The sequence below is a fragment of the Drosophila sechellia genome, unplaced genomic scaffold (genome assembly GCF_004382195.2).
Source record: "Drosophila sechellia strain sech25 unplaced genomic scaffold, ASM438219v1 Y_21, whole genome shotgun sequence".
Taxonomy (NCBI): Eukaryota; Metazoa; Arthropoda; class Insecta; order Diptera; family Drosophilidae; genus Drosophila; species Drosophila sechellia.
In genome coordinates, this window is record NW_022611380.1 from 80,424 (window position 1) to 106,113 (window position 25,690).

Consider the following 25,690-nt stretch of genomic DNA (forward strand, 5'->3'; position numbering starts at 1 on the left):
TTCCAGTGTCAAGTCCGTTGGTGAATTTGTTCCCGTTCATTGACCAACACGGCCTGTTAAGGGCGTGCGGCCGTCTCACTGCCTCCAAAACCCTGCAATATGATGAACGTCATCCGATTATTCTCCCCTATAACTGTAGACTGTCGCGCCTTGTCGTCCAATTTACTCACCAGATTACTCTTCATGGCGGTAGTCAATTGATCGTACGCCTGATCCGATCGAAGTATTGGATTCCTAAAATCAAGAATCTGGTGAAGGCTGTGGTCAATCCTTGTAAGATTTGCACGATTTACAAGAAGAGACTCCAAACACAGCTGATGGGCGATTTCCCGACAGATAGAGTCTCCTTCTCTAGGGCGTTCACCTACACGGGTATCGACTATGCCGGCCCGTTCGAAATAAAAAACTATACAGGGAGAGCGTGTCTCATAACGAAGGGATATGTTTGTGTGTTTGTGTGCTTTTCCACGAAGGCTATCCATTTGGAACCCACTTCCGATCTAACAACCGAGAAATTTCTAGCGGCCTTTGCTCGTTTCGTAGCGAGGCGCGGTTGTCCTCAACGGGTCCATTCGGATAATGGTAAGACCTTTGTGGGGGCGGAAACTTTGATTTCCAGGGACTTTCTCCAAGCCATCAAAGAGTCCGTGACTGATGCATATAGCCATCAGGGACTCGTATGGCGATTCATCCCACCAGGGGCTCCACATATGGGGGGTTTGTGGGAAGCAGGGGTGAAAAGCTTCAAAACCCTGTTCCTTAAATCGACGTCAGCCCGCAAATATACATTTGAGGAGCTGGCGACACTTCTCGCTAAGATTGAGGCCTGCCTCAACTCTAGACCCCTCTCCCCTATGTCCGAAGATCCCTCAGATTTGTTGGCCCTCACACCAGGCCATTTCCTTATTGGAGGGCCGTTGCTTTCCACGGCGGAACCCGAGATAAAGGGCGAAGCCAAGTCGATAATAAATCGATGGCAACACCTCAAGGCACAACATCAGCAGTTTAGTGCACGGTGGAAAGAGGAGTATCTTAAAGAACTCCATAAACGAAGCAAATGGCAATTTCCGACCAGGAATCTCCAAGCCGACGATATGGTAGTTGTCAAGGAGGACAATCTACCACCGCACGAATGGCGGCTCGGCAGAATCGTTTCTGCCTTTCCAGGAGCCGACGACCGCATTCGAGTCGTCGAGATCCGTACGTCTCGCGGCACCATAAAACGCCCTGTCCACAAGGTTATTCTGCTACCGATGGAGGACAAAGAGTCCTCCGTTCCTAGGGATTAGGGCACTTCCCCCATTCCGGGGCCCAAATAGTAGTCGGCGCATACTAAGCTTCTTCATTTCTTTTATTGGCAGACTTACTCACTTCCTCCAATAATGGCTCCTCGACCTCGTGCCACCCAGTCGTTGGAAAGCAGACGTACTCGAGGTATCAAATCCTACCGCTGCCGAGTCTGCTCTGGAATCCATCCTCTTCGGAAGTGCAAGAGGTTCCACAAACTGAGCGCTGAAAAGCGCCTTCGGGCAGTACTTATTAATAAGTACTGCTCGAACTGCCTCGCCCATCAGCACTCAGGAGGAGACTGCCGAAGCCAAGAGGGATGCAAGAAGTGTGGAGGAGACCACCACACTCTACTCCACATGCACGAGGTCCGTCCCGCTCCGTCCCCAGCAGCGCTACCAGCTCCGACGCGCAGAGAGCGCCATCCCGCTGCACCTCGTCCGGTCCGGATTTCCCGCATTCCACCACCAGCACCAGTCGCCAACAATCAGCGGCGTCCGAAGGTCTCCGTCGCGTCTCCGGCGGTGGCAACGGGGCAGCAGAAGGCTGTTCCCATTCTGCCTACAGCCATCGTCGTGCTGGACACGGGCTCGAAGACCTTCGAGACCGGGGCCATGATCGACCCATGCATGCCGGTGAGCAGCATCGACCGGTCGTTGGCGGCTGCGTTCCGGCTGCCCATCGCCCGGCTGGGAGGCAACGAGGTCTGCTCGGTGACACTCCGGTCCCGAACAAGCACCTTCCGACTCAACGTCGTCCTGAAGGTCGAACCCAGCCTAAGGATCCGGACACCCATCCAAGCTCTGAGCGACGCCGCCAGGGCCAAGTTTGACGGTGTTCGTCTCGCGGACGAGCGCTTCCACCGGCCGGCCTCCATCTCCCTCGTGTTGGGATCAGATGTATATGCCAACTTGATCCAACCGGGGTTCCTAAAAATTGATGATGGCTTGCCCGTCGCGCAGAACACGGTGTTCGGATGGACCGTTTCTGGAGCGTGCACGGAATGAAGAGGCCGATCCTGATGTCTAGCCGGCCAGGGATACCTTTGCCTACGCAAGGGGGGGGAGAATGTTCACGCCAGAAGGGCGCAAACAGTTGAGCGGCAGTGTAAGCGGCCAATGCTTTTACTCGAAGCTTCTCCACGGCTCGCAAGCACCGCTGCTCGCGCTCTCCTTCTCTTCTCTCGCTCTCCTCCCTTCCCGCAATGTATTCACCACTCCGCGGTCCCGCGGTATTTCTACTGTTAATGTTAAGGTAGTCTTAAGTTACAAGTGCGCGAATAAAGAGCGGAACTCTCGTGAAGTCGATCCCGAGTGTTTCATTTCAGGGAAAAAATCAGCAGCAGCCGCAGCAACCACCACCCCAGGATTTTCCGCCCACTCCACTTCAAAAGGCAAAATAAATTGTGGATGCGGAACAGAATTCATTCTGTCTCCGTAACTCCACCTACAAAGTTACAAAGGTTGCATCGTATCTTATCTAAGCCACGGGTGCTGCAGACACTCCGCAGCGGTGGCACGCTTGTTCGGATCGAGCTCGAAAAAACCGCGGTATTGGACCCAGCAGCTCGATGATGTGGGCCAATTGGTCCTCGTCGCGGGTGTACGATTCGCCGGAGTGTGGCTCAAAAAGATAGTCACCGGTGGCCAGTTCGAATACCATGCATGCAGTGCTCCAGATATCCGCAGAGGTGTTATAGCCCGCACCGATAATAACTTCTAGTGACCGATATTGGCGCGTTTGAATGTCCTCAGTCAAGTGATGATTAACCCAACAAGATTTGCCCAGATCGGCATTCTTTACGATGACATTGCATTCCTCTAACACCTATTTAGCCTTGTGCTTTGCTTGCGGCGGCGGAGGAAGTCTTGGCAGGGTTAGATTCGAATGCGGTCCATTCGTAGCCGAAGATGTATTCTCCACGGAGCGAGAGGCTCGTCCACGCACAGGAAGACATTCTCGGGCTTTATGTCCGTCTGGATGATCTGGCAGCACGTGTGAAGATAGTCAAGACCCTCCAGCACCTGGCGGGTAATAGCTTTGACGTTGGCCAGTAGAATACCGCGTAATGGGGACTTCCGTATGAGTTTCAGGAGATTGTCACCCAGCATCTCGAACACAATACAAATATGGGTGCCATTAAGGCCGGTGATCTTGAAGTCGTCCAGCATCTGGACGGTTTTGCGACGGCGTGGATTCGATGGATCGGTCTCGCGCACCGTCTTGAGTATCTTTATTTCGTCCCTTATCGTCTTGGCCAAGCCGGTGCCGACTTGAAAATTTTAATTCCCACATATCTCATTGCCTGCAAGTCCCAGCACAGCCAAACAGTAGAGTAGTCGCCCCAGCTCAATTTACGGATGACATGGTAGCGATCTGCCGAAAAAAATTGCATTAATCTGCTGATCTTCTCGAAAAGGAACAAAGTTCAACGGTTTGGGAAGAGTAGCGCAGTACCACTTAGGGAAATTAAATTACCAATGATCTTTTCGGATGGCTCATAATCCATTTTAGTTGCAACACTGTCACCTCACGACTGACCAAGCGCGACTAGACGAACGAGAGAGCTGCTCTCCGCTTAAATTCAATTAAAATACGACAGCGAAAGCAGTTGAGTGCGTTTTCACGGGGCTACTTCTATATTACAGCACAAAGGCCTGAAAGGTATGGTATGGTGCCAGAATCAGTAGATTGGCATTTGGAAGCTCCAAATATTCTACTGACAATGTATATGAACTTGACGTTTATTACAAGGCCTGTTTTATATTTTGTAAACTCTAGCAGATCCTATCAAATATAAAGTTTTTTTTTTTTTTTTTTGTAAATTTTATTAATTGGAATCTACAGCATAGGCATACAAATATATACATTACTTATACATTAATTTACAATTTAAACTACTTTAACAATATTTAATTGTTTTTTTTTTTATTTCATGAAAAAATAATTATAATAATCTCGATGGGAGAGCATTCTTTTTCTCGGGCGGTGGATAAGCCTTCTCGCCAGGGTGTTGGGGTGGGAATCTAGTCGCCGCATATAACTTTCCGCATGGGTCCTCAATACATCGCCTATCTTTGGAATATTAAGATCTCTTTCTATATCTCTGGTTCACATGTACCTGGGGGAGTTACATAGTGATCTAACTACTTTACTTTGAGCAACTCTTATTTTATTCAGATTAGTTCTGGCCGTAATTCCGTATACTTGCAACGCATACTTCCAAATTGGGGTCAGGATGGATTTATACAGGCGAACTTTATTTGCCAATGAAAGTTTGTTTCTCGGTGATAAGAGCCACGACATTTTTGCAGCCTGTGAAAGTACTGCTTGCTTGATCATAGTCGTATGCCTTTGAAACGTTATTCCTCTGTCCAAAATCCCCTCGAGGTATTTGTAGAAGGTGGAGCCGAGCATGGAAATTTCAGAGCAGTTCAAAGGCCTTTTTGTGAATGTGACGCAAGCAAATGTGCTTGCAATTAATGCCGATATTTTATTCCGTTGCCCACTTCTCGAAGGCCGTCACATATTCCTGTAGGCCCCTGGTTGCATCACTTATGCTTGTACTCCTGACCATTACCGCGGTGTCATTCGCTTAGGTTGCAATAAGAACGTTTTCGTCTTCAACTTCTGTACAGCACCAGGAATCCGGCATATCAGAAGTATACATCGAATAAAGAGTCGGGCCTAAAACACTGCCTTGGGGTACGCATGCTGAGATTGTACGCGTAGACGGCCATCGACAACCACACTGAACTGTCTGTTCGATAGAAAGCTTTTGATAAGAAGAAATAGCTGTGGCGTCAAAATGGTGTTAAGCTTACTTAGAAGACCATCATGCCAAACACTATCAAAGGCTGGTTGTATATCCATGAATACAGCTGTTGTATACATCTTGTCCTCCATTGCCTCCAAAGCAAAGTTTGTCACTCGGTGATGCTGTTCTGGAGTGCGATGACTTTTTCGGAAACCGAACTGCCACTGTGGAATAGCTTGGCTCACGCTTGGAAGTTTGAGGATGCGTTCTAATATTACCCTTTCCAACATTTTCCCTAGCGCGGGTAGAAGCCTAATGGGCCTATATGCATCTACTTCAGTGGGTTGCTTTCCAGGCTTCGGAATCATCGTTATGATTGCTGATTTCCATTTGCTTGGAAAGTGTCCCAACCTTAGAGCGCTATTATCAATGAATGTGAAATATGTAATCTGGCAAAAACAGAACATCAAGACACAAAATTGACATACGAAACAACTTCCGAAATATTTAACACAAGGGAAAAATACGTGATAGATTTTTATCTTCCGGGAAACCAAATCTTCCTATCTTGTATTGATATTTATTCGAAATTTAGTAAAAGTAAAAAGTAGAGATTGCCTAGAAGCAAAAAGATCCATTACCAAAATATTCAATGACATGGGAAAGCCACAGGAAATTAAAGCGGACAAAGATTCAGCTTTTATGTGCATAGCTTTGCAAAACTGGTTAAGATCCGAAGGTGTTGAAATTTCTGTAACAACTAGTAAAAATTGTGTATCCGTCATAGAAAGATTTCACAAGACTAAGAATCATTGGAAACGAACAAAATATTGAAGAAAGGTGTACAAAATTCGAAACAATATTATACGTATACAATCACAAAACCAAATATAATAGTACTAAACGATATCCAGCGGACATTTTTCTATATGCAGGTAGTCCAGACGTACAACAAAACAAAATCGATAAGAACGAATATCTTAATAAGAATAAGCATGATTTTGAAGTTGACATAAAATATAGACAGGCTCCACTTGTAAAGAGTAAAATCACTAATCCATTAAAAAAGACAGGAAAATTGAAAAAGTGGACAGTAAACATTTTGAAGAGACAAAACGCGGCAGGAAAATCGTTCATTATAAATTAAAGTTTAAGAAACAGAAAAAGTTTAATAAGAGTAAATACGATAATTCCAGGCCAATGAAGAGCAAGATACACAGCACATTCCTAATAATGTGTTTAGCTATTGAGCTTTTTCAATAGCTGTTGCGAAAAATAAAGAAAACCGAAGAAAGTTTGTTTATATTACGACACTGTTTATTTTGCGAATTGTTTAAGGCAGCTAAGGCCTAAGCTAAGTCTTTTCCGAAACACGACGAATTGGCTATTGGCGGGGCAGACAGCCAAAATGCAGCGCCCAAGCTTAACGTAGGTAGCTAACAACAACAAACAAGGAATGAGCGCCGTACAGATAAATGCGTGCGAGAACAGCATTTTGCACTATGGGCATCGCAACTGCTACCACTGACTAATTTGGCTTAAATTATTAAAGAATAGGAGATTATATCTACTGCTCGTTTTGGCGGCTGCATGACCCAACATCCTCCCCCCATTGGAAGCTTGGCTTCCAACAGAGTCCTCAAGGGGAAGCAGACACAGCTTGTTCACTGCCCGCCTTATTACTCCAGACGCGGTCCTAAATTCTGCAACTCGAGCGACGCCGTCTCTGCCAGGAATCAAATGCATGACTCTCGCCAAAGGCCATCTCATTGGGGGTAGATTCTCGTCCTTAACAAGAACCGCCGTACCCACAGCGCGGTAGAAATGATGTTTTGCCGTTTTCACCGCTGCTTCCCAAAGTCCACCGAAATGGGGCGACCGTGGAGGGATGAACCGCCAGTCAATCGTCTCCGAAAGGCAAAAATTCTGAACGGAGCTTTTATGCTCGCTGCTGAGAAATAACCTTCGAAGTTCCAGAAGTTCATTTTTGGCGCCGACAAAGTTGGTGGCGTTGTCTGACCAAATTTGCTTCGGCTTCCGCCGCGTGCATATGAACCTCTTGAGTTCTTGAGTTCAGCCAGCGATTTGCTCAGTGGTGCCCAAACCCTTCAACGCACGAGTGTGAGCGTTAGGATGTTGATAATAGGAACGAAGCGAATGACGCAGCATCCTTTTGCGACCACTCGTAGAAGAACGTCCATTAGGCCCCAGGGCTTAAGGCCCGAGATATTTCGTAGCTCGCAGGAACGGGGTAAACGACTTCGCCGCATAGGTGCAAAATGTACCGCGGTATTGGACCCAGCAGCTCGATGATGTGGGCCAAATGGTCCTCGTCGCGGGTGTACGATTCGCCGGAGTGTGGCTCAAAAAGATACTCACCGGTGGCCAGTTCGAATAGCATGCATGCAGTGCTCCACATATCCGCAGAGGTGTTATAGCCCGCACCGATAATAACTTCTAGTGACCGATATTGGCGCGTTTGAATGTCCTCGGTCAAGTGATGATCAAGCCAACAAGCGTTGCCCAGATCGGCGATCTTTACGTTGACATTGCATTCCTGTAACGGCGGATCCTTTTTAGCCTTGTGCTTTGCTTGCGGCGGCGAAGGAAGTGTTGGCAGGGTTTGGATTCGAATGCGGTCCATTCGTAGCCCAAGATCTATTCTCCACGGAGCGTGAGCGCACATGAGGCTCGTCCACGCACAGGAGGACATTCTCGGGCTTTATGTCCGTGTAAATGATCTGGCAGCACGTGCGAAGATAGTCAAGACCCTCCAGCACTTGGCGGGTAATAGCTTTGACGTTGGCCAGTGGAATACCGCGTAAGTTGGACTTCCGTATGAGTTTCAGTAGATTGTCACCCAGCATCTCGAACACAATACAAATATGGGTGCCATTAAGGTCGGTGATCTTGAAGTCGTCCAGCATCTGGACGGTTTTGCGACGGCGTGGATTCGATGGATCGGTCTCGCGCACCGTCTTGAGTATCTTTATTTCGTCCCTTACCGTCTCGGCAAAGTGCGGTGCCGACTTGAAAATTTTAATTGCCACATATCTCATTGCCTGCAAGTCCCAGCTCAGCCAAACAGTAGTTTGTCGCAGCAATATCATATATTCCAAACTGGAACAATGGAAATTCCAACCACCTACGAATACCATTATTTGAGTATAAACATAACAAAGACAATGCTAATGTTCGAAAACCTAGTAACTGAAGCAAATGACTATCCCAATGTACCACAGATACAATATTTAGGCGATAAACTAAATTGGGAAGTAAATGGTTTAAGAATTATTCAGCGAAGCAAAAGAGGTCTTTTAAACATAGTAGGGAAAGCTTATAAATATTTATTCGGTACATTAGATGAAGACGACAGGGAAGAGCTAGAAGAAAAAATTAATAACATGTCAGAAGGCTCCGTAAAAACCCATGATCTAAATATGATTGTCGACATAATCAACAGAGGTATTGACAAAATAAATAGGCTCAAGTTAGAAAAAGAACAAAACCAACAAATTGCAATAATTATATTCAACCTACAACAGTTCACAGAATACATAGAAGATATATGGTAGAGTTAGGTATGCAATTACTAGACTAGGAATCTTTAACCCAAAATTACTAAAACACGATTATTTGAAAAACCTAAACTCGGAGAAAATGCTAAAGAAAATCAACTTGGCTCAAGAAAGAAACGAACGAAATTTTAAATATTTCCCACGTTCCTAGCGAGGTCACTAAAGTTCCGATATTTCAAATAGTTCCGTACCCAGATGAACATAACTATATTCTAACCGAGCAAAATATTCGATAAATTTTATTTATTCAATATAGAATATAGATAGAATAGAATATAGATAATATAGAACAATATACTTTTAATATGGAATATTCCTAAAACAGTTGTCAACCAAGATTGTACAAACAACAAAATATTAATCTCAGGAAACAACATTATTAAAATTAAAAATTGTACCATGCAAATAAATGAGTTCCTAATTTCTAATAATCTAGCAGATTTTACACAAACAATTTATATCACCAACAATGTTACACGTTTAGAACCAATAAATCACTTACAAACAAGAGAAATTACAAAATCCCATGTAAAACACTATAACTTTTTTAAAATTATATGCATTACAACATTTGTCATCATGATAATTAGTTTGACTCTGAATTTAGCATATAAGCTTAAAAATATACCTTAGAAAATTATTGTCAAATATTGTAAACAAAAAGAAGAACATCCGCACCTAGAAACTAATGTCAATGAAAATATTCAACTAGGAAACAATATTATGCTATATCCATAAGTCCCTAAGACTTAAGCACATGCCTACACACTAACACACATACAACATGCACACCCAAATACACCCTACACTACTCCGTATGTACCTATTGGATTCCAGATAAGAATAAGATTGTCAAGATCCTCAAGACCGGGTTGAGTGAAAAATTCCCAACTCCAAATAAGTCACCCACTGGTAGACTAAACAACCGTCCCCTAATTTAAACATTCCTTGCCTAAGCCCTTACCCCATCGTCATGTTCCCACGTTCAAAGCTTGGACTCGCAGTTCCTAAAACAAAAGTATTAGATTTCAATAAACAAAACTTGTATAAGAATCTAAGAGCACTTGTATCCAAGAGCGAATGCACTTGAATCCAAGAGAAATCCAAAGACAATTAAAGTCAGCAACTCCAAAGCTCTTTCTCTTCACTTGATCAGATCCCTTAAGTCCTAAGTTCATATCAGAAAAGCTCGATAACGAGGCTTGAACGTCAATCAAATCAGAATAATTAGATGAGTTCAGTTTGAGACCTAATTGTAATCGGTCGGTGTTCTTCAACAAAAATAAAAAATTGTAATCATTCAGTGAAATAAAATTATATTTTTTTCACATATGAGTATTGCAAACATTTAATTATATATACGTGATAGGGCAGAAAAATTTCATAAATTTTGGGTGGCTCTAGTTGTTGGGTCATGCAGCCGCCAAAACTGTGCAGTAGACTAATTTCATAATTGTTAATATTTAAGCCAAATTAGCAGTAGCATGCTCATAGTGCAACCGCTGCTCTCGCGCGCATTTATCTGTACGGCGCTCATTCCTTTGTTGTTGTTAGCTACCTATGTTAAGCTTGGGCGCTGCATTTCGGCTGCCTGCCCGCCAATTGCCTTTTCGTCGCGCTTCGGAAAAGACCAAACTTACTTACTTATCGCTATCGTAAATTATCGCTATTTCGCAAAATAAAAACTGTCGTAATAAAAAACAAACTTTCTTCGGTTTTTTATTATTCGCAACAGCTATTGAAAAAGCTCAATAGCTAAACATTTGGTGACCCCGACGTGATTGTGTTAATTTGCATGCATTAATTAATGCACTTATCGCGTTTATAAATAAATATAAATACAGTAAATCGCAATCGGTTGGACAAGTGAGTGGAGATTTCGGTGATAGTGGCTGTGTTTAAGCGAGCTAGCATTGCATATATACATACATTGCTACATATATCGTTGCGTGCATTGACCCCGCTTGCATTTTCGGCAACTATTTTGTGCTCATCTTCCCGCTGAACCGAATCAAAGGCGATTTGTTGCTATGCCCGCTGAAGGTGAAAAAAACAGGGTGACCTTTTTAAAGCGCAAAACCAATGCGCTGTTCAGCAGGTTGCAGAGGCTACAAACGTCGCTGTCTAATGAGACGCTAAGCGGATACGACGAATCCACTCTTACGGTGAGGCTGGAGCAGACTGATGAGCTGCAAAGTGCCTTCAATATTCTGCATACAGAACTGGAGGAATTGGACTTCGACGAAATTGGCAGTGAAATGAGCGAGTCTTTCTATGAATTCATCGTTGAATTCAAGGCTAGTGTGCGCGCGGAAATAGCCAAACGCAATGTGCATTTCGCGCCGCACTCAACGCTTGCGGAAGGTATTGTGCCCCACCAGTGTAGTGGTCCTCAAACGCAGCCGAGGCCGAGGCCGATGCCGTTGCCGCCTGTCCAGCTGCCAACGTTTGGCGGCGGCTACGCAAACTGGGCGGATTTCTACTCCGTGTTCACGAGCATAATCGACAGCCATCCGGACCTCTCCAACGTTGAGAAATTCCAACATCTGCGGTTGGTGCAGCGCGCGCATTTATGGGAGGACCTGCAGTCCCTAAAAACGCTGGGAAGAGTTTCCTCGTCTAGTCCCATATCATCGCTCTCGCCGTTCCTGGATCAATTTGGACTTCTTAGAGTAGGCGGTCGCCTCCGGAATTCGTCGTTGGACTTTGATGGCCGCCACCCGAATAACTGCCACATCTCGGCAGTTATTAACTCCAGACCTTTAGTTCCCATTTCAGAGAACCCTGCCGATCTAGATGTCCTCACTCCGGCGCATTTTCTCAATGGTGGTCCGCCTTCGTCGTTTGACGAGCCAGATATAACGGGCCTAAACTATAATCGGCTTGACTCTTGGCAGCGCATCTCCTTTCTTCAGCAAATATTTTGGTCGCGATGGAAGGAAGAGTACTTGACGTTGCTCCAGCAGCGTTCCAAGTGGCGCACCCCAAAGCCTGGCGCAGCCGTGGACAACGTCGTTCTTGTTAAGGACGAGAATCTACCCCCAATGAGATGGCCTTTGGCGAGAGTCATGCAGTTGATTCCTGGCAGAGACGGCGTCGCTCGAGTTGCAGAATTGAGGACCGCGTCTGGAGTAATAAGACGGGCAGTGAACAAGCTGTGTCTGCTCCCCCTTGAGGACTCTGTTCGAACACAAGCTTCCAACGGGGGAGGATGTTGGGTCATGCAGCCGGCAAAACTGTGCAGTAGACTAATTTCATACTTGTTAATATTTAAGCCAAATTAGCAGTAGCATGCCCATAGTGCAAACCGCTGCTCTCGCGCGAGTTACCATGCCCAGCATTAACCCCCCTCAACAACCACCTCCGCCTATGAAGCCCGCCCGGTAGGCGACATCAGCAAAGTGCCAACGCTGTATATATATATATTGATCACGAGCTACCATGCCAGCATAGCCTCGTCCCCCGCTACCTGAAACTCTGTTGCACCCGATGATGAAATCGGCATGAACACACACACACACACATATTCACACATACTGCGTGGTGGCGACGCTCTCGACGTTGAAATTAACATGAACCTACACACACACATACACACTGCGTAATCGCGACGTCCTCGTCTAGACTCGCTATCTAGAACTAACGGGATCAAAAGCACTGCTGCTTGCCCGTGCGTATACATTAAGAATAAAGCTTTCATCATTCTTGATCTTGACACCAAACCGAGCAGTTGATTTATTTAAAGTGGCAAATATATATAACCTACATATATCATAAGTACACAATAAAGTCATTATTGACTCCCATCACATCAGCCTGGGCAGCAACTAACTAAGAGTAGAGAAAGGAGGACCCCCGATCCAACGGAGGCACCCGTAACTGGCGCAGCCGGACTAGAACTAAAAGGATTAACAACGCCTTTCACGTTCTTCGTTCCACTTCTGTAAACGGGTAAGTAAGTGAACAAGTGGCAGAAAAAAAAAAAAAAAAAACACAAGTTTGAGGAGCCAAGTGTAAATATATGGTTCTCAAAAAAAGAGAAGAAAAGGAAAAAACTTCACACAAACAAGTTCAACAGTGACATACAGTATAATTACAAACTATTGTGACCGAATATGTGCACATCAATCGCTGAAAGGGCACCGGGATCACACATAAAAAAAAATGTCTTTACATTCAAAGTGACCGAATATGTGCACATCAATCGCTGAAAGGGCACCGGGATCACTTATGACATACATAAAAAGTTAACATCATTCAGTGCTATGGCCAAATATGTGTACATCAATCGCTGATGAGACACCGGGACCATACATAAATAAGCAAAACAAATAAATCTAGTTCAATGTTGTGGCCGAATATGTGTACATCAATCGCTGAAAAGGCACCGGGACCACAACATTGAAAGAAATTAAACAATAAATCAGTAATAAAATCACTATGTGTGTCAGGTTGAACCTTTCCTTAAAAGCCATATACTTGTTCGCGAATGTTCCCAATTGAGAAACATTTGTCAAATTACAAATACACTCAACTTACTACTTCGGATTGTGTTACTGCCATGTGTTCATTTACTTATACAAACTGAATATAAATTTTTTATACTTACTAATGTACATAATATATTACAGTCAAACATTGGAGCCAACACTTACTTAGAAAGAAACAAACGGATTCATATTATAAATACACACTACATTTTAAGATTATCTATATATAAGATTACAATTACTTAATTACACCTTATTATTTAAGCTAAAACATTATTACACTAAACATATACACAACATATAGGTACACGTATACAAAAGTATATAAGCACAATAACACATATACCATATTTTTAAGTACAACACACAGACTACACAAATCAAAAACACCTACATGCCAAAGAGAATTCCGTTTAATACCCAAAGTAAAAGAAGACTTGGACTTAGAAGTGGAGGCAGCCTTCCTCAAATTAGGGAACAAGTAGAACAATCCACCAACAGCAACAACATGGACTCGGGAAACGCATCAGCCCCTTTAAGTCCGACTACTTCCGCTACTTCCACAGTTATTAACACCAACCTTAACCCAACCGACATTTTGGCTTTTATCGAACAACTCCCCACTTTTGAAGGTCATCCTAGCAATCTCGACAAGTTCATAACTAGCGCTGAGGAACTGCTGTTCCTCATTAGATCAGTAGACAAGACCCCTTATGGACAACTACTTCTAAGGGCCGTCCGCAACAAAATCGTAGGAAAAGCAGACGATGCCTTGACCCTTTGCGACACTCGATTGAACTGGGACGACATCAAGACTAATCTCAAACGACTCTACACCAGCAAGAGAACCGAAGCGATGATACTTAGGGAAATACAGACCCTCCCAAATGACCTTACAATGGGAAAACTTTTTTACAGTATAATTAAAATGAGAAACGAACTTATAACAATAGCTAAAGACATGGATACCACGGGTAATGCACTCGCAACTAAACGTACCCTCTACGATGATATATGTCTCAACGCATTTATCATCGGATTAAAGGATCCATTAAGAACAATCATAAGAATTAGGAACCCGGACACTATCGAAAAAGCTTACGAATACGGACAAATGGAACAAAGTTTTTTCTTCCAAAACTCAAACAGACAAGTAGAGGGCCGTCGCCGTGACAATCCAACGGACAGAGGACGCCCATACCCAAAAAATAACCAACAAGAACCGAAACTATCAAATAATAATGGTCGCAACATTTCGCACCAACAAACCAATCATCAGCAAGGGGGACAATCGATGAGAAATCAAAACACATCCCACAACTACGAAAAACCAACTTCAACACACCAACAATACAGAAACAATACTAACACAAATGTAAATTTGTGCAACATAAATGACGACACAAATTTTCCGCAAAGAGCCTCGGAAGACCAGTCGGATTCATAACTAAAAAAGCCCACGGGTCATCATTACCTTATGTAATGCTATCCCCAACATTTGTCCCTTCACAACCACTTAAATTCCTAATAGACACTGGGTCCACTTATTCATTTATAAACCCGGCCCTCATTACAGAAGACAATATAAAAAAACTTAATTCAAGCATAGCCATTCATACAGTACTTAATACATTCCAAATTACGGAATTCACAGACACTATTAAATTTAAACAATTCAAAGAATTGTCAAATCAGAAGTTTCTTTTGTTCAATTTTCATCCACACTTCAATGGCCTCTTAGGCATGGATCTTCTATCCACTCTGAATGCAAAAATAAACATCGCGGATTCCATTTTGGAAACACCTGAAACCGCAGTTCCAATTTTGACACGACCAAACCCTGTAGACATTTTGCATACTGTACCATCAAATAGCAAGGTAAGGCTTCCACTACCAGTAAACTTCATGCAAGGAGACTTTATATACGGGACCACAGATTTTGACAACCAACTATCAATAACAGGTGGACTGTATACTGCAACCGCAGGTATAGCCTATTTCGAAGTCTGTAACAGTTCAGACTACAACCAAACACTTTATTTAGAAGAACCATTAATAGCAGAGGAACTCTCTTTACAACACTATGGACTTTTACACTGCATGTCTACAATGGCGGATACTACTCAGACGGACACCCAACAAGAACTTAATATTAAGACAGAACATTTAAACCAAGAAGAAAAATTTAATCTAATCAATCTATGCAAAACCTTTAGGAAACTTTTCCATTATGAAGAGAGCCATTTGACCTTTTCTAATGTCGTTAAACACTCCATACCAACAGTAGACAATGTTCCGATATTCACTAAATCATACCGTTACCCATATGTACACAAAGAAGAAGTTCGTAAACAAATATCAGAAATGCTTCGACAAAATATTATTAAAAACAGTCACTCTCCTTGGAGTGCACCCGTATGGATCGTACCCAAAAAAGCCGACACTACAGGCAAAGAAAAATGGCGGTTGGTAATAGATTTTCGAAAATTAAACGAAAAAACCATCTCCGACCGTTATCCGATACCTAACATAGCAGACATACTGGACCGAATAGGTAGAACAAAATACTTCACAACAATAGACTTGGCAAGTGGATTCCATCAAATTGAGATGAATCCACAAGACGCGAACAAAACAGCTTTCACAGTCGAAAATGGGCATTACGAATTCACAAGAATGCCCTTCGGTCTGAAGAACGCACCAGCCACTTTTCAACGTGTGATGGACAACGTTCTAGGAGACCTTATAGGTAATGTTTGTCTGGTTTACCTAGACGACATTATTATATTCTCACCCTCACTGCAGAAACACATTAGCGACATTAAACTTGTTTTCTCTAAGCTACTGAATGCGAATCTAAAAATCCAACCTGCTAAGTGTAACTTCTTAAGGAAAGAAATTGACTTTTTGGGACACATTGTTACTCAGGAGGGAGTCAAGCCCAACCCAAACAAAATACAAGCTATTAAAGACTTTCCCTGCCCCAAAACCATCAGGGAAATCAAGTCATTTTTGGGATTACTTGGGTACTATAGGAAGTTTATCAAAGATTTCGCAAAAATAACAAAACCTATAACAAGACAATTAAAAGGAAAAAAATCAATAGTAATAGACGACGAATTTAGGAAAGCAGTCGAAATTTCAAAGAATTTATTATGCAACGACCCAATACTTATATTCCCCGACTTTACAAAACCATTCACGTTGACGACCGACGCAAGCAACTACGCCATAGGGTCAGTGCTATCACAAGGCCCCGATACCAACGACAGACCCATATCCTTCGCTAGTAGAACGCTATCAGACACAGAGGTTCGATATTCCACCATAGAAAAAGAAATGCTAGCTATTATTTGGTCAGTAAGTCATTTTAGGCCATACCTTTTTGGCCAGAAATTTAAAATAGTCACAGATCACAAACCATTAGTCTGGTTAGAAAGCTTTAATGGTCAAAACCCTAAACTACTTCGGTGGAAAACTACCCTAGCCGCATACGATTACGAAGTAGTGTATAAAAAAGGCAAACAAAACGTGGTCGCTGATGCGCTTAGTCGAATAGAACCAAATTTAAACATAAACGAAGACCCACAAAAAATCCCAGTTGTCCAACAACCATTAAATCATTTCAATACACAAATTGTGTTCCACATTGGGGAAAAGTCTTCAGTACAAATCACAACACCATTTACGTACAAAACAAGACAAGTCATTTCAGAACCTACATATACCTTTGACACTATTTCTAACATCTTGCAATCAATTCTTAAACCAAACAAAATGACTGCAATATTTGCCCCAGATCAAATCTTTTTGCTCATAGAGGAAGCGTATAACAACTACTTCTCGGTGAACGACTCATATAAAATCTCCCGTTGCAAACTGTTCTTACCCGAAATAACCGAAACGGAAGACCAAAAAACAAGAATACTTACATACCACTTAAAGAACAACCACAGAGGTATCGACGAAACCTTTCAACACCTAAAAAGAGATATTTATTTCCCCCGCATGAAAGATATTATTACGCAAGTAATAAAAGACTGTGACATTTGCCTTACACTTAAATACGACAGGCAAGCCCATAAACCAGCTATGCAATCACCACCTGCCCCACCAGGACCTTTAGAGGTGATCCACATAGATATTTACTTCGTCAATGGTACTTATAATCTAACTGTCATTGACAAATTTTCAAAGTTCGCACAAGCATACCCGCTTGATAACAGAAACTCCATAAAAATCATTGCCGCCTTGTCTCAGTTCATGAGCAACTTTGGCATACCCAAAAAACTTGTTTTCGATCAGGGAACAGAATTTTCCGGAAACCTGTTTAACGATTTCCTTGCTCAATACGATATACTCCAACATACTACTTCATTCCAACAATCGACTGGTAATTCACCCGTCGAAAGACTTCACTCTACGTTAACAGAATTGTACAGAATAGTTATGAACCGTCGAAAAGAATTACACCTACAGTGCGAACATACCGAAATACTTAGCGAAGTATTAACAACCTACAATAACGCGATACATTCTAGCACAAATCACACCCCTTTCGAACTCTTTCACGGCAGGACACACATATTTGGAAAAACCATAACTTATGACAATCATCATGACTACCTCTCAAAACTAAATCAATTCAGACAAACACTATACCCCCAAATACAACAACACCTACAAAACACCACCGATAAGAGATTGGCTAAGTTAAATAAGGACAGGGAACCGCCAATTCTAGTTGAGGAAAATAATACTATATATAGGAAGGAAAACAGAAGAAACAAAATAACACCTAGATTTTCTCTACACAAGGTAGAAAGAGACAGAGGGATAACACTAATAACTACCAGAGGTCAGAAATTACATAAACAAAAAATTAGGAAACACATTAAAAGAACTGTGAACACCCAGTCCCAATCAAACACTAACACTTAATGAATTCAACTAAACATGAAAATGTAACAATTAAAAGACAAATTTGATAAACAGACAGGGACATTATTATCAGGATCATATATAAAATAGAACACGTAAATAACAAACAAGTTTCGATATAGAAATTTTTCGAAAATTACCAGAACCAAATTTTTAAAGAGCGATAACGTGGCCGAAAGCTTACTTGCTAGTAAGTTAGGCCTCATTTTCAAATTTATGTTTAATACACAACAATTAGAAGACATACGAATTTTATTTAATAAGCAAAATATAACCATAGAATTGGATGAACACATTAACAACTTTTGTTACCATCCTGTTAAACTCTTACTTGCAACACCAAACTATTATTTAAGGTTAAAAATCCATTTTTCAACTAGCAAATGTATCATTTCATTCAAACAATTCCCTTACCTATACATTGTTCATACTTCATTGTCTCCCACGACAAACTTACCATCGAGATACCACCAATGGAACGAATAGAAAATAACAAAACATTGAAAGTCCTATCACTCGAAAAACTGCACCTGGAGGCATTGGCAACAACCGGGAAAATGGACTACATAACTCAACAATACTTTACCGCTACGTACCTTGCATTGAGCATAGTACTAATACTTGTGATCTGTCTCCGAACCTGTAAAAGGCAGAAAACGATTTTTACCCAGCAACCCACCCACACACCTCACGTTGTCGAGTCGGCTATCCCTTCGTTATGGCCATCTCTCCACACTAGGGGGGGAGGAGTTACCATGCCCAGCATTAACCCCCCTCAACAACCACCTCCGCCTATGAAGCCCGCCCGGTAGGCGACATCAGCAAAGTGCCAACGCTGTATATATATATATTGATCACGAGCTACCATGCCAGCATAGCCGCGTCCCCCGCTACCTGAAACTCTGTTGCACCCGATGATGAAATCGGCATGAACACACACACACACACATATTCACACATACTGCGTGGTGGCGACGCTCTCGACGTTGAAATTAACATGAACCTACACACACACATACACACTGCGTAATCGCGACGTCCTCGTCTAGACTCGCTATCTAGAACTAACGGGATCAAAAGCACTGCTGCTTGCCCGTGCGTATACATTAAGAATAAAGCTTTCATCATTCTTGATCTTGACACCAAACCGAGCAGTTGATTTATTTAAAGTGGCAAATATATATAACCTACATATATCATAAGTACACAATAAAGTCATTATTGACTCCCATCACATCAGCCTGGGCAGCAACTAACTAAGAGTAGAGAAAGGAGGACCCCCGATCCAACGGAGGCACCCGTAACTCGCGCATTTATCTGTACGGCGCTCATTCCTTTGTTGTTGTTGGGCGCTGCATTTCGGCTGCCTGCCCGCCAATTGCCTTTTCGTCGCGCTTCGGAAAAGACCAAACTTACTTACTTATTGTCGCTATCGTAAATTATCGCTATTTCGCAAAATAAAAACTGTCGTAATAAAAACAAACTTTCTTCGGTTTTTTATTATTCGCAACAGCTATTGAAAAAGCTCAATAGCTAAACACTAGTCTTGATAAAGTGCCAAATTTGGTGTGTCTGTGTCTTGAACATTTATCTTTTTGATAAAGCTGCAATTATTTTGCGCTTGCTCTACTATTTAATATTGAACAATACGATTTTTTTGAGGCGGATGCTTTAATTAAGGATACTTTCACTTGTGGTTGTTACGTTACAGAAAAGCATTCGCTTTTCTATTACAGGTTACGTGTTTAAGAGTTACTTATGCCATTTCAAATTGATCATGTCGATCACTAAGCCGAGGATAAACTAATTAACTACATTCTTAATTATTGTTATGTTCAGCTCAAGTTTCTGCATCCATTTGCATATACATATGCTTATAAAAATTCAGACGCGCTGCCCTACTGCCCTATTCCATCGAATCGACGATGGCGCGTGTGAGACACACATCGATGGATCGACTCCATTTCATTTAACTACGTAGTCTTATAAATTTAGATTTGCCGATACGCATCTCGGGTAAATGTACACTAACACATATATGGTTTCTATGCGGCACTTGCTCATGCTCTACCATCACACTCTTATGCGTCGCTTTAAATAAAAATGAATAATGGTATCGAGAACTGTCGAGCCTATGTACAGGATTCGTGGGGACGTGTTCGTGTAGGCGGTAATACAATATAATAATTTCAATTTAATTGAGTTAACTGGATCACGGAGACTGCTGTAATGCTGGCTGGCTGCTGATGCTTTGGTAGTTGCTGAAGTAAAAGTTGTTGTTGCGTATGTTGCCAGGGTTCGCCAAATCCAAATTTAAGTGACATATCCATAAGTCCCTAAGACAAGCACATGCCTACACACTAACACACATACAACATGCACACCCAAATACACCCTACACTACTCCGGATGTACCTATTGGATTCCAGATAAGAATAAGATTGTCATATGATCCTCAAGACCGGGTTGAGTGAAAAATTCCCAACTCCAAATAAGTCACCCACTGGTAGACTAAACATCCGTCCCCTAATTTAAACATTCCTTGCCTAAGCCCTTACCCCATCGTCATGTTCCCACGTTCAAAGCTCGGACTCGCAGTTCCTAAAACAAAAGTATTAGATTTCAATAAACAAAACTTGTATAAGAATCTAAGAGCACTTGTATCCAAGAGCGAATGCACTTGAATCCAAGAGAAATCCAAAGACAATTAAAGTCAGCAACTCCAAAGCTCTTTCTCTTCACTTGATCAGATCCCTTAAGTCCTAAGTTCATATCAGAAAAGCTCGATAACGAGGCTTGAACGTCAATCAAATCAGAATAATTAGATGAGTTCAGTTTGAGACCTAATTGTAATCGGTCGGTGTTCTTCAACAAAAATAAAAAATTGTAATCATTCAGTGAAATAAAATTATATTTTTTCACATATGAGTATTGCAAACATTTAATTATATATACGTGATAGGGCAGAAAAATTTCATAAATTTTGTGTGGCTCTAGTCTTGATAAAGTGCCAAATTTGGTGTGTCTGTGTCTTGAACATTTATCTTTTTGATAAAGCTGCAATTATTTTGCGCTTGCTCTACTGTTTAATATTGAACAATACGATTTTTTTGAGGCGGATGCTTTAATTAAGGATACTTTCACTTGTGGTTGTTACGTTACAGAAAAGCATTCGCTTTTCTATTTCAGGTTACGTGTTTAAGAGTTACTTATGCCATTTCAAATTGATCATGTCGATCACTAAGCCGAGGATAAACTAATTAACTACATTCTTAATTATTGTTATGTTCAGCTCAAGTTTCTGCATCCATGTGCATATACATATGCTTATAAAAATTCAGACGCGCTGCCCTACTGCCCTATTCCATCAAATCGACGATGGCGCGTGTGAGACACACATCGATGGATCGACTCCATTTCATTTAACTACGTAGTCTTATAAATTTAGATTTGCCGATACGCATCTCGGGTAAATGTACACTAACACATATATGGTTTCTATGCGGCACTTGCTCATGCTCTACCATCGCACTCTTATGCGTCGCTTTAAATAAAAATGAATAATGGTATCGAGAACTGTCGAGCCTATGTACAGGATTCGTGGGGACGTGTTCGTGTAGGCGGTAATACAATATAATAATTTCAATTTAATTGAGTTAACTGGATCACGGAGACTGCTGTAATGCTGGCTGGCTGCTGATGCTTTGGTAGTTGCTGAAGTAAAAGTTGTTGTTGCGTATGTTGCCAGGGTTCGCCAAATCCAAATTTAAGTGACATATCCATAAGTCCCTAAGACAAGCACATGCCTACACACTAACACACATACAACATGCACACCCAAATACACCCTACACTACTCCGGATGTACCTATTGGATTCCAGATAAGAATAAGATTGTCATATGATCCTCAAGACCGGGTTGAGTGAAAAATACCCAACTCCAAATAAGTCACCCACTGGTAGACTAAACATCCGTCCCCTAATTTAAACATTCCTTGCCTAAGCCCTTACCCCATCGTCATGTTCCCACGTTCAAAGCTCGGACTCGCAGTTCCTAAAACAAAAGTATTAGATTTCAATAAACAAAACTTGTATAAGAATCTAAGAGCACTTGTATCCAAGAGCGAATGCACTTGAATCCAAGAGAAATCCAAAGACAATTAAAGTCAGCAACTCCAAAGCTCTTTCTCTTCACTTGATCAGATCCCTTAAGTCCTAAGTTCATATCAGAAAAGCTCGATAACGAGGCTTGAACGTCAATCAAATCAGAATAATTAGATGAGTTCAGTTTGAGACCTAATTGTAATCGGTCGGTGTTCTTCAACAAAAATAAAAAATTGTAATCATTCAGTGAAATAAAATTATATATTTTTCACATATGAGTATTGCAAACATTTAATTATATATACGTGATAGGGCAGAAAAATTTCATAAATTTTGTGTGGCTCTAGTCTTGATAAAGTGCCAAATTTGGTGTGTCTGTGTCTTGAACATTTATCTTTTTGATAAAGCTGCAATTATTTTGCGCTTGCTCTACTATTTAATATTGAACAATACGATTTTTTTGAGGCGGATGCTTTAATTAAGGATACTTTCACTTGTGGTTGTTACGTTACAGAAAAGCATTCGCTTTTCTATTTCAGGTTACGTGTTTAAGAGTTACTTATGCCATTTCAAATTGATCATGTCGATCACTAAGCCGAGGATAAACTAATTAACTACATTCTTAATTATTGTTATGTTCAGCTCAAGTTTCTGCATCCATGTGCATATACATATGCTTATAAAAATTCAGACGCGCTGCCCTACTGCCCTATTCCATCGAATCGACGATGGCGCGTGTGAGACACCCATCGATGGATCGACTCCATTTCATTTAACTACGTACTCTTATAAATGTAGATTTGCCGATTCGCATCTCGGGTAAATGTACACTAACACATATATGGTTTCTATGCGGCACTTGCTCATGCTCTACCATCGCACTCTTATGCGTCGCTTTAAATAAAAATGAATAATGGTATCGAGAACTGTCGAGCCTATGTACAGGATTCGTGGGGACGTGTTCGTGTAGGCGGTAATACAATATAATAATTTCAATTTAATTGAGTTAACTGGATCACGGAGACTGCTGTAATGCTGGCTGGCTTCTGATGCTTTGGTAGTTGCTGAAGTAAAAGTTGTTGTTGCGTATGTTGCCAGGGTTCGCCAGCGGATGCAGCTGAGCAGGGCCACGAGTGCTGCACGCAGTGGATCTTGCACAGCAGGTGCAGATGCATCTCAGCCAGGTTGCGACGACGACAGCGACGGGCGGGACGATGCCAGCGGGGCAAGTCCTGCCGGCGACGCCGTCACTTACGACGCTGGAAGACACGTCGCAGTGCCTTGCGCCAGAAAAAGCGATGCGATTTGTTCTTGGTGGGTGTCTGCGGGTCCTCTATTTGAGCAATTGCCACACCCAAGTGTGGCACGCAGCCAACAACCAGGTTGCATCGTATCTTATCTAAGCCACGGGTGCTGCAGACACTCCGCAGCGGTGGCACGCTTGTTCGGATCGAGCTCGAGCATGGGCTTAAGGAACGAAGCGAATGACGCCGCATCCTTTTGCGACCACTCGTACTTCTCCAGAAGAACGTCCATTATGCCCCAGGGCTTAAGGCCCGAGATATTTCGTAGCTCGCAGGAACGGGTAAACGACTTCGCCGCATAGGTGCCGTTTAACAAAATGTACCGCGGTATTGGACCCAGCAGCTCGATGATGTGGGCCAATTGGTCCTCGTCGCGGGTGTACGATTCGCCAGAGTGTGGCTCAAAAAGATACTCACCGGTGGCCAGTTCGAATAGCATGCATGCAGTGCTCCACATATCCGCAGAGGTGTTATAGCCCGCACCGATAATAACTTCTAGTGACCGATATTAACGCGTTTGAATGTCCTCAGTCAAGTGATGATTAACCCAACAAGATTTGCTCAGATCGGCGATCTTTACGTTGACATTGCATTCCTCTAATGCCGGATCCTGTTTAGCCTTGTGCTTTGCTTGCGGCGGCGAAGGAAGTGTTGGCAGGGTTAGATTCGAATGCGGTCCATTCGTAGCCGAAGATGTATTCTCCACGGAGCGTGAGCGCACATGAGGCTCGTCCACGCACAGGAAGACATACATATCTCATTGCCTGCAAGTCCCAGCACAGCCAAACAGTAGAGTAGAGAACAATTTACGGATGACATGGTAGCGATCTGCCGAAAAAAAATTGCATTAATCTGCTGATCTTCTCGAAAAGGAACAAAGTTCAACGGTTTGGGAAGAGTAGCGCAGTACCACTTAGGGAAATTAAATTACCAATGATCTTTTCGGATGGCTCATAACCCATTTTAGTTGCAACACTGTCACCTCACAACTGACCAAGCGCGACTAGACGAACGCGAGAGCTGCTCTCCGCTTAAATTCAATTAAAATTCGACAGCGAATGCAGTTGAGTGCGTTTTCACGGGGCTACTTCTATATTACAGCACAAAGGCCTGAAAGGTATGGTATGGTGCCAGAATCAGTAGATTGGCATTTGGAAGCTCCAAATATTCTACTGACAATGTATATGAACTTGACGTTTATTACAAGGCCTGTTTTATATTTTGTAAACTCTAGCAGCTCCTATCAAATATAAAGTTTTTTTTTTTGTAAATTTTATTAATTAATAAGCCTTTCGCCAGGGTGTTGGGGTGGGAACCTAGTCGCGCATATAACTTTCCGCATGGGTCCTCAATACATCGCCTATCTTTGGAATATTTAGATCTCTTTCTATATCTCTGGTTCACATGTACCTGGGGGAGTTTTATTCAGATTAGTTCCGGCCGTAATTCCGTATACTTGCAACGCATACTTCCAAATTGGGGTCAGGATGGATTTATATAGGCGAACTTTATTTGCCAATGAAAGTTTGTTTCTCGGTGATAAGAGCCACGACATTTTTGCAGCCTTTGAAAGTACTGCTTTCTTGTAGTCATAGTAGTATGCCTTTGAAATGTTAGTCCTCTGTCCAAAATCACCTCGAGGTATTTGTAGAAGGTGGAGCCGAGCATGGAAATTCCAGAGCAGTTCAAAGGCCTTTTTGTGAATGTGACTCAAGCAAATGTGCTTGCAATTAATGCCGATATTCCATTCCGTTGCCCACTTCTCGAAGGCCGTCACATATTCCTGTAGGCCCCTGGTTGCATCACTTATGCTTGTACTCCTGACCATTACCGCGGTGTCATCCGCGTAGGTTGCAATAAAAACGTTTTCGTCTTCAACTTCTGTATAGCACCAGGAATCCGGCATATCAGAAGTATACAGCGAATAAAGAGTCGGGCCTAAAACACTGCCTTGGGGTACGCATGCTGAGATTGTACGCGTAGACGGCCATCGACAACCACACTGAACTGTCTGTTCGATAGAAAGCTTTTGATAAGAAGAAATAGCTGTGGCGTCAAAATGGTGTTAAGCTTACTTAGAAGACCATCATGCCAAACACTATCAAAGGCTGGTTGTATATCCATGAATACAGCTGTTGTATACATCTTGTCCTCCATTGCCTCCAAAGCAAAGTTTGTCACTCGGTGATGCTGTTCTGGAGTGCGATGACTTTTTCGGAAACCGAACTG

The 25,690-nt window shown here is 42.4% G+C and overlaps 2 protein-coding genes and 1 pseudogene across 2 annotated transcripts; all 3 read right to left on the reverse strand.

Annotated features, from left to right (window-relative positions):
• Nucleotides 1–2,757: 2,757 nt before the first annotated feature.
• On the reverse strand, nt 2,758–3,833 carry LOC6621243 (SRSF protein kinase 2). Its single transcript, XM_032727146.1, is given in 4 exon segments — nt 2,758–3,084; nt 3,231–3,550; nt 3,553–3,663; nt 3,766–3,833. Coding segments are annotated over 4 exon segments (780 nt in total). The 5' UTR covers nt 3,797–3,833; the 3' UTR covers nt 2,758–2,766.
• Nucleotides 3,834–7,244: 3,411 nt separating this feature from the next.
• Nucleotides 7,245–8,154, reverse strand: LOC6621257 (SRSF protein kinase 1). The gene is made up of 2 exons (XM_002045398.2): nt 7,729–8,154; nt 7,245–7,601 (listed from the first exon to the last, which is right to left on the reverse strand). The coding sequence occupies exons 1-2, from the start codon at nt 8,152–8,154 to the stop codon at nt 7,245–7,247; spliced, it is 783 nt and encodes a 260-aa protein (XP_002045434.2).
• A 15,336-nt stretch (nt 8,155–23,490) lies between these two features.
• Nucleotides 23,491–24,215, reverse strand: LOC116803418 (annotated as a pseudogene).
• Nucleotides 24,216–25,690: the final 1,475 nt, after the last annotated feature.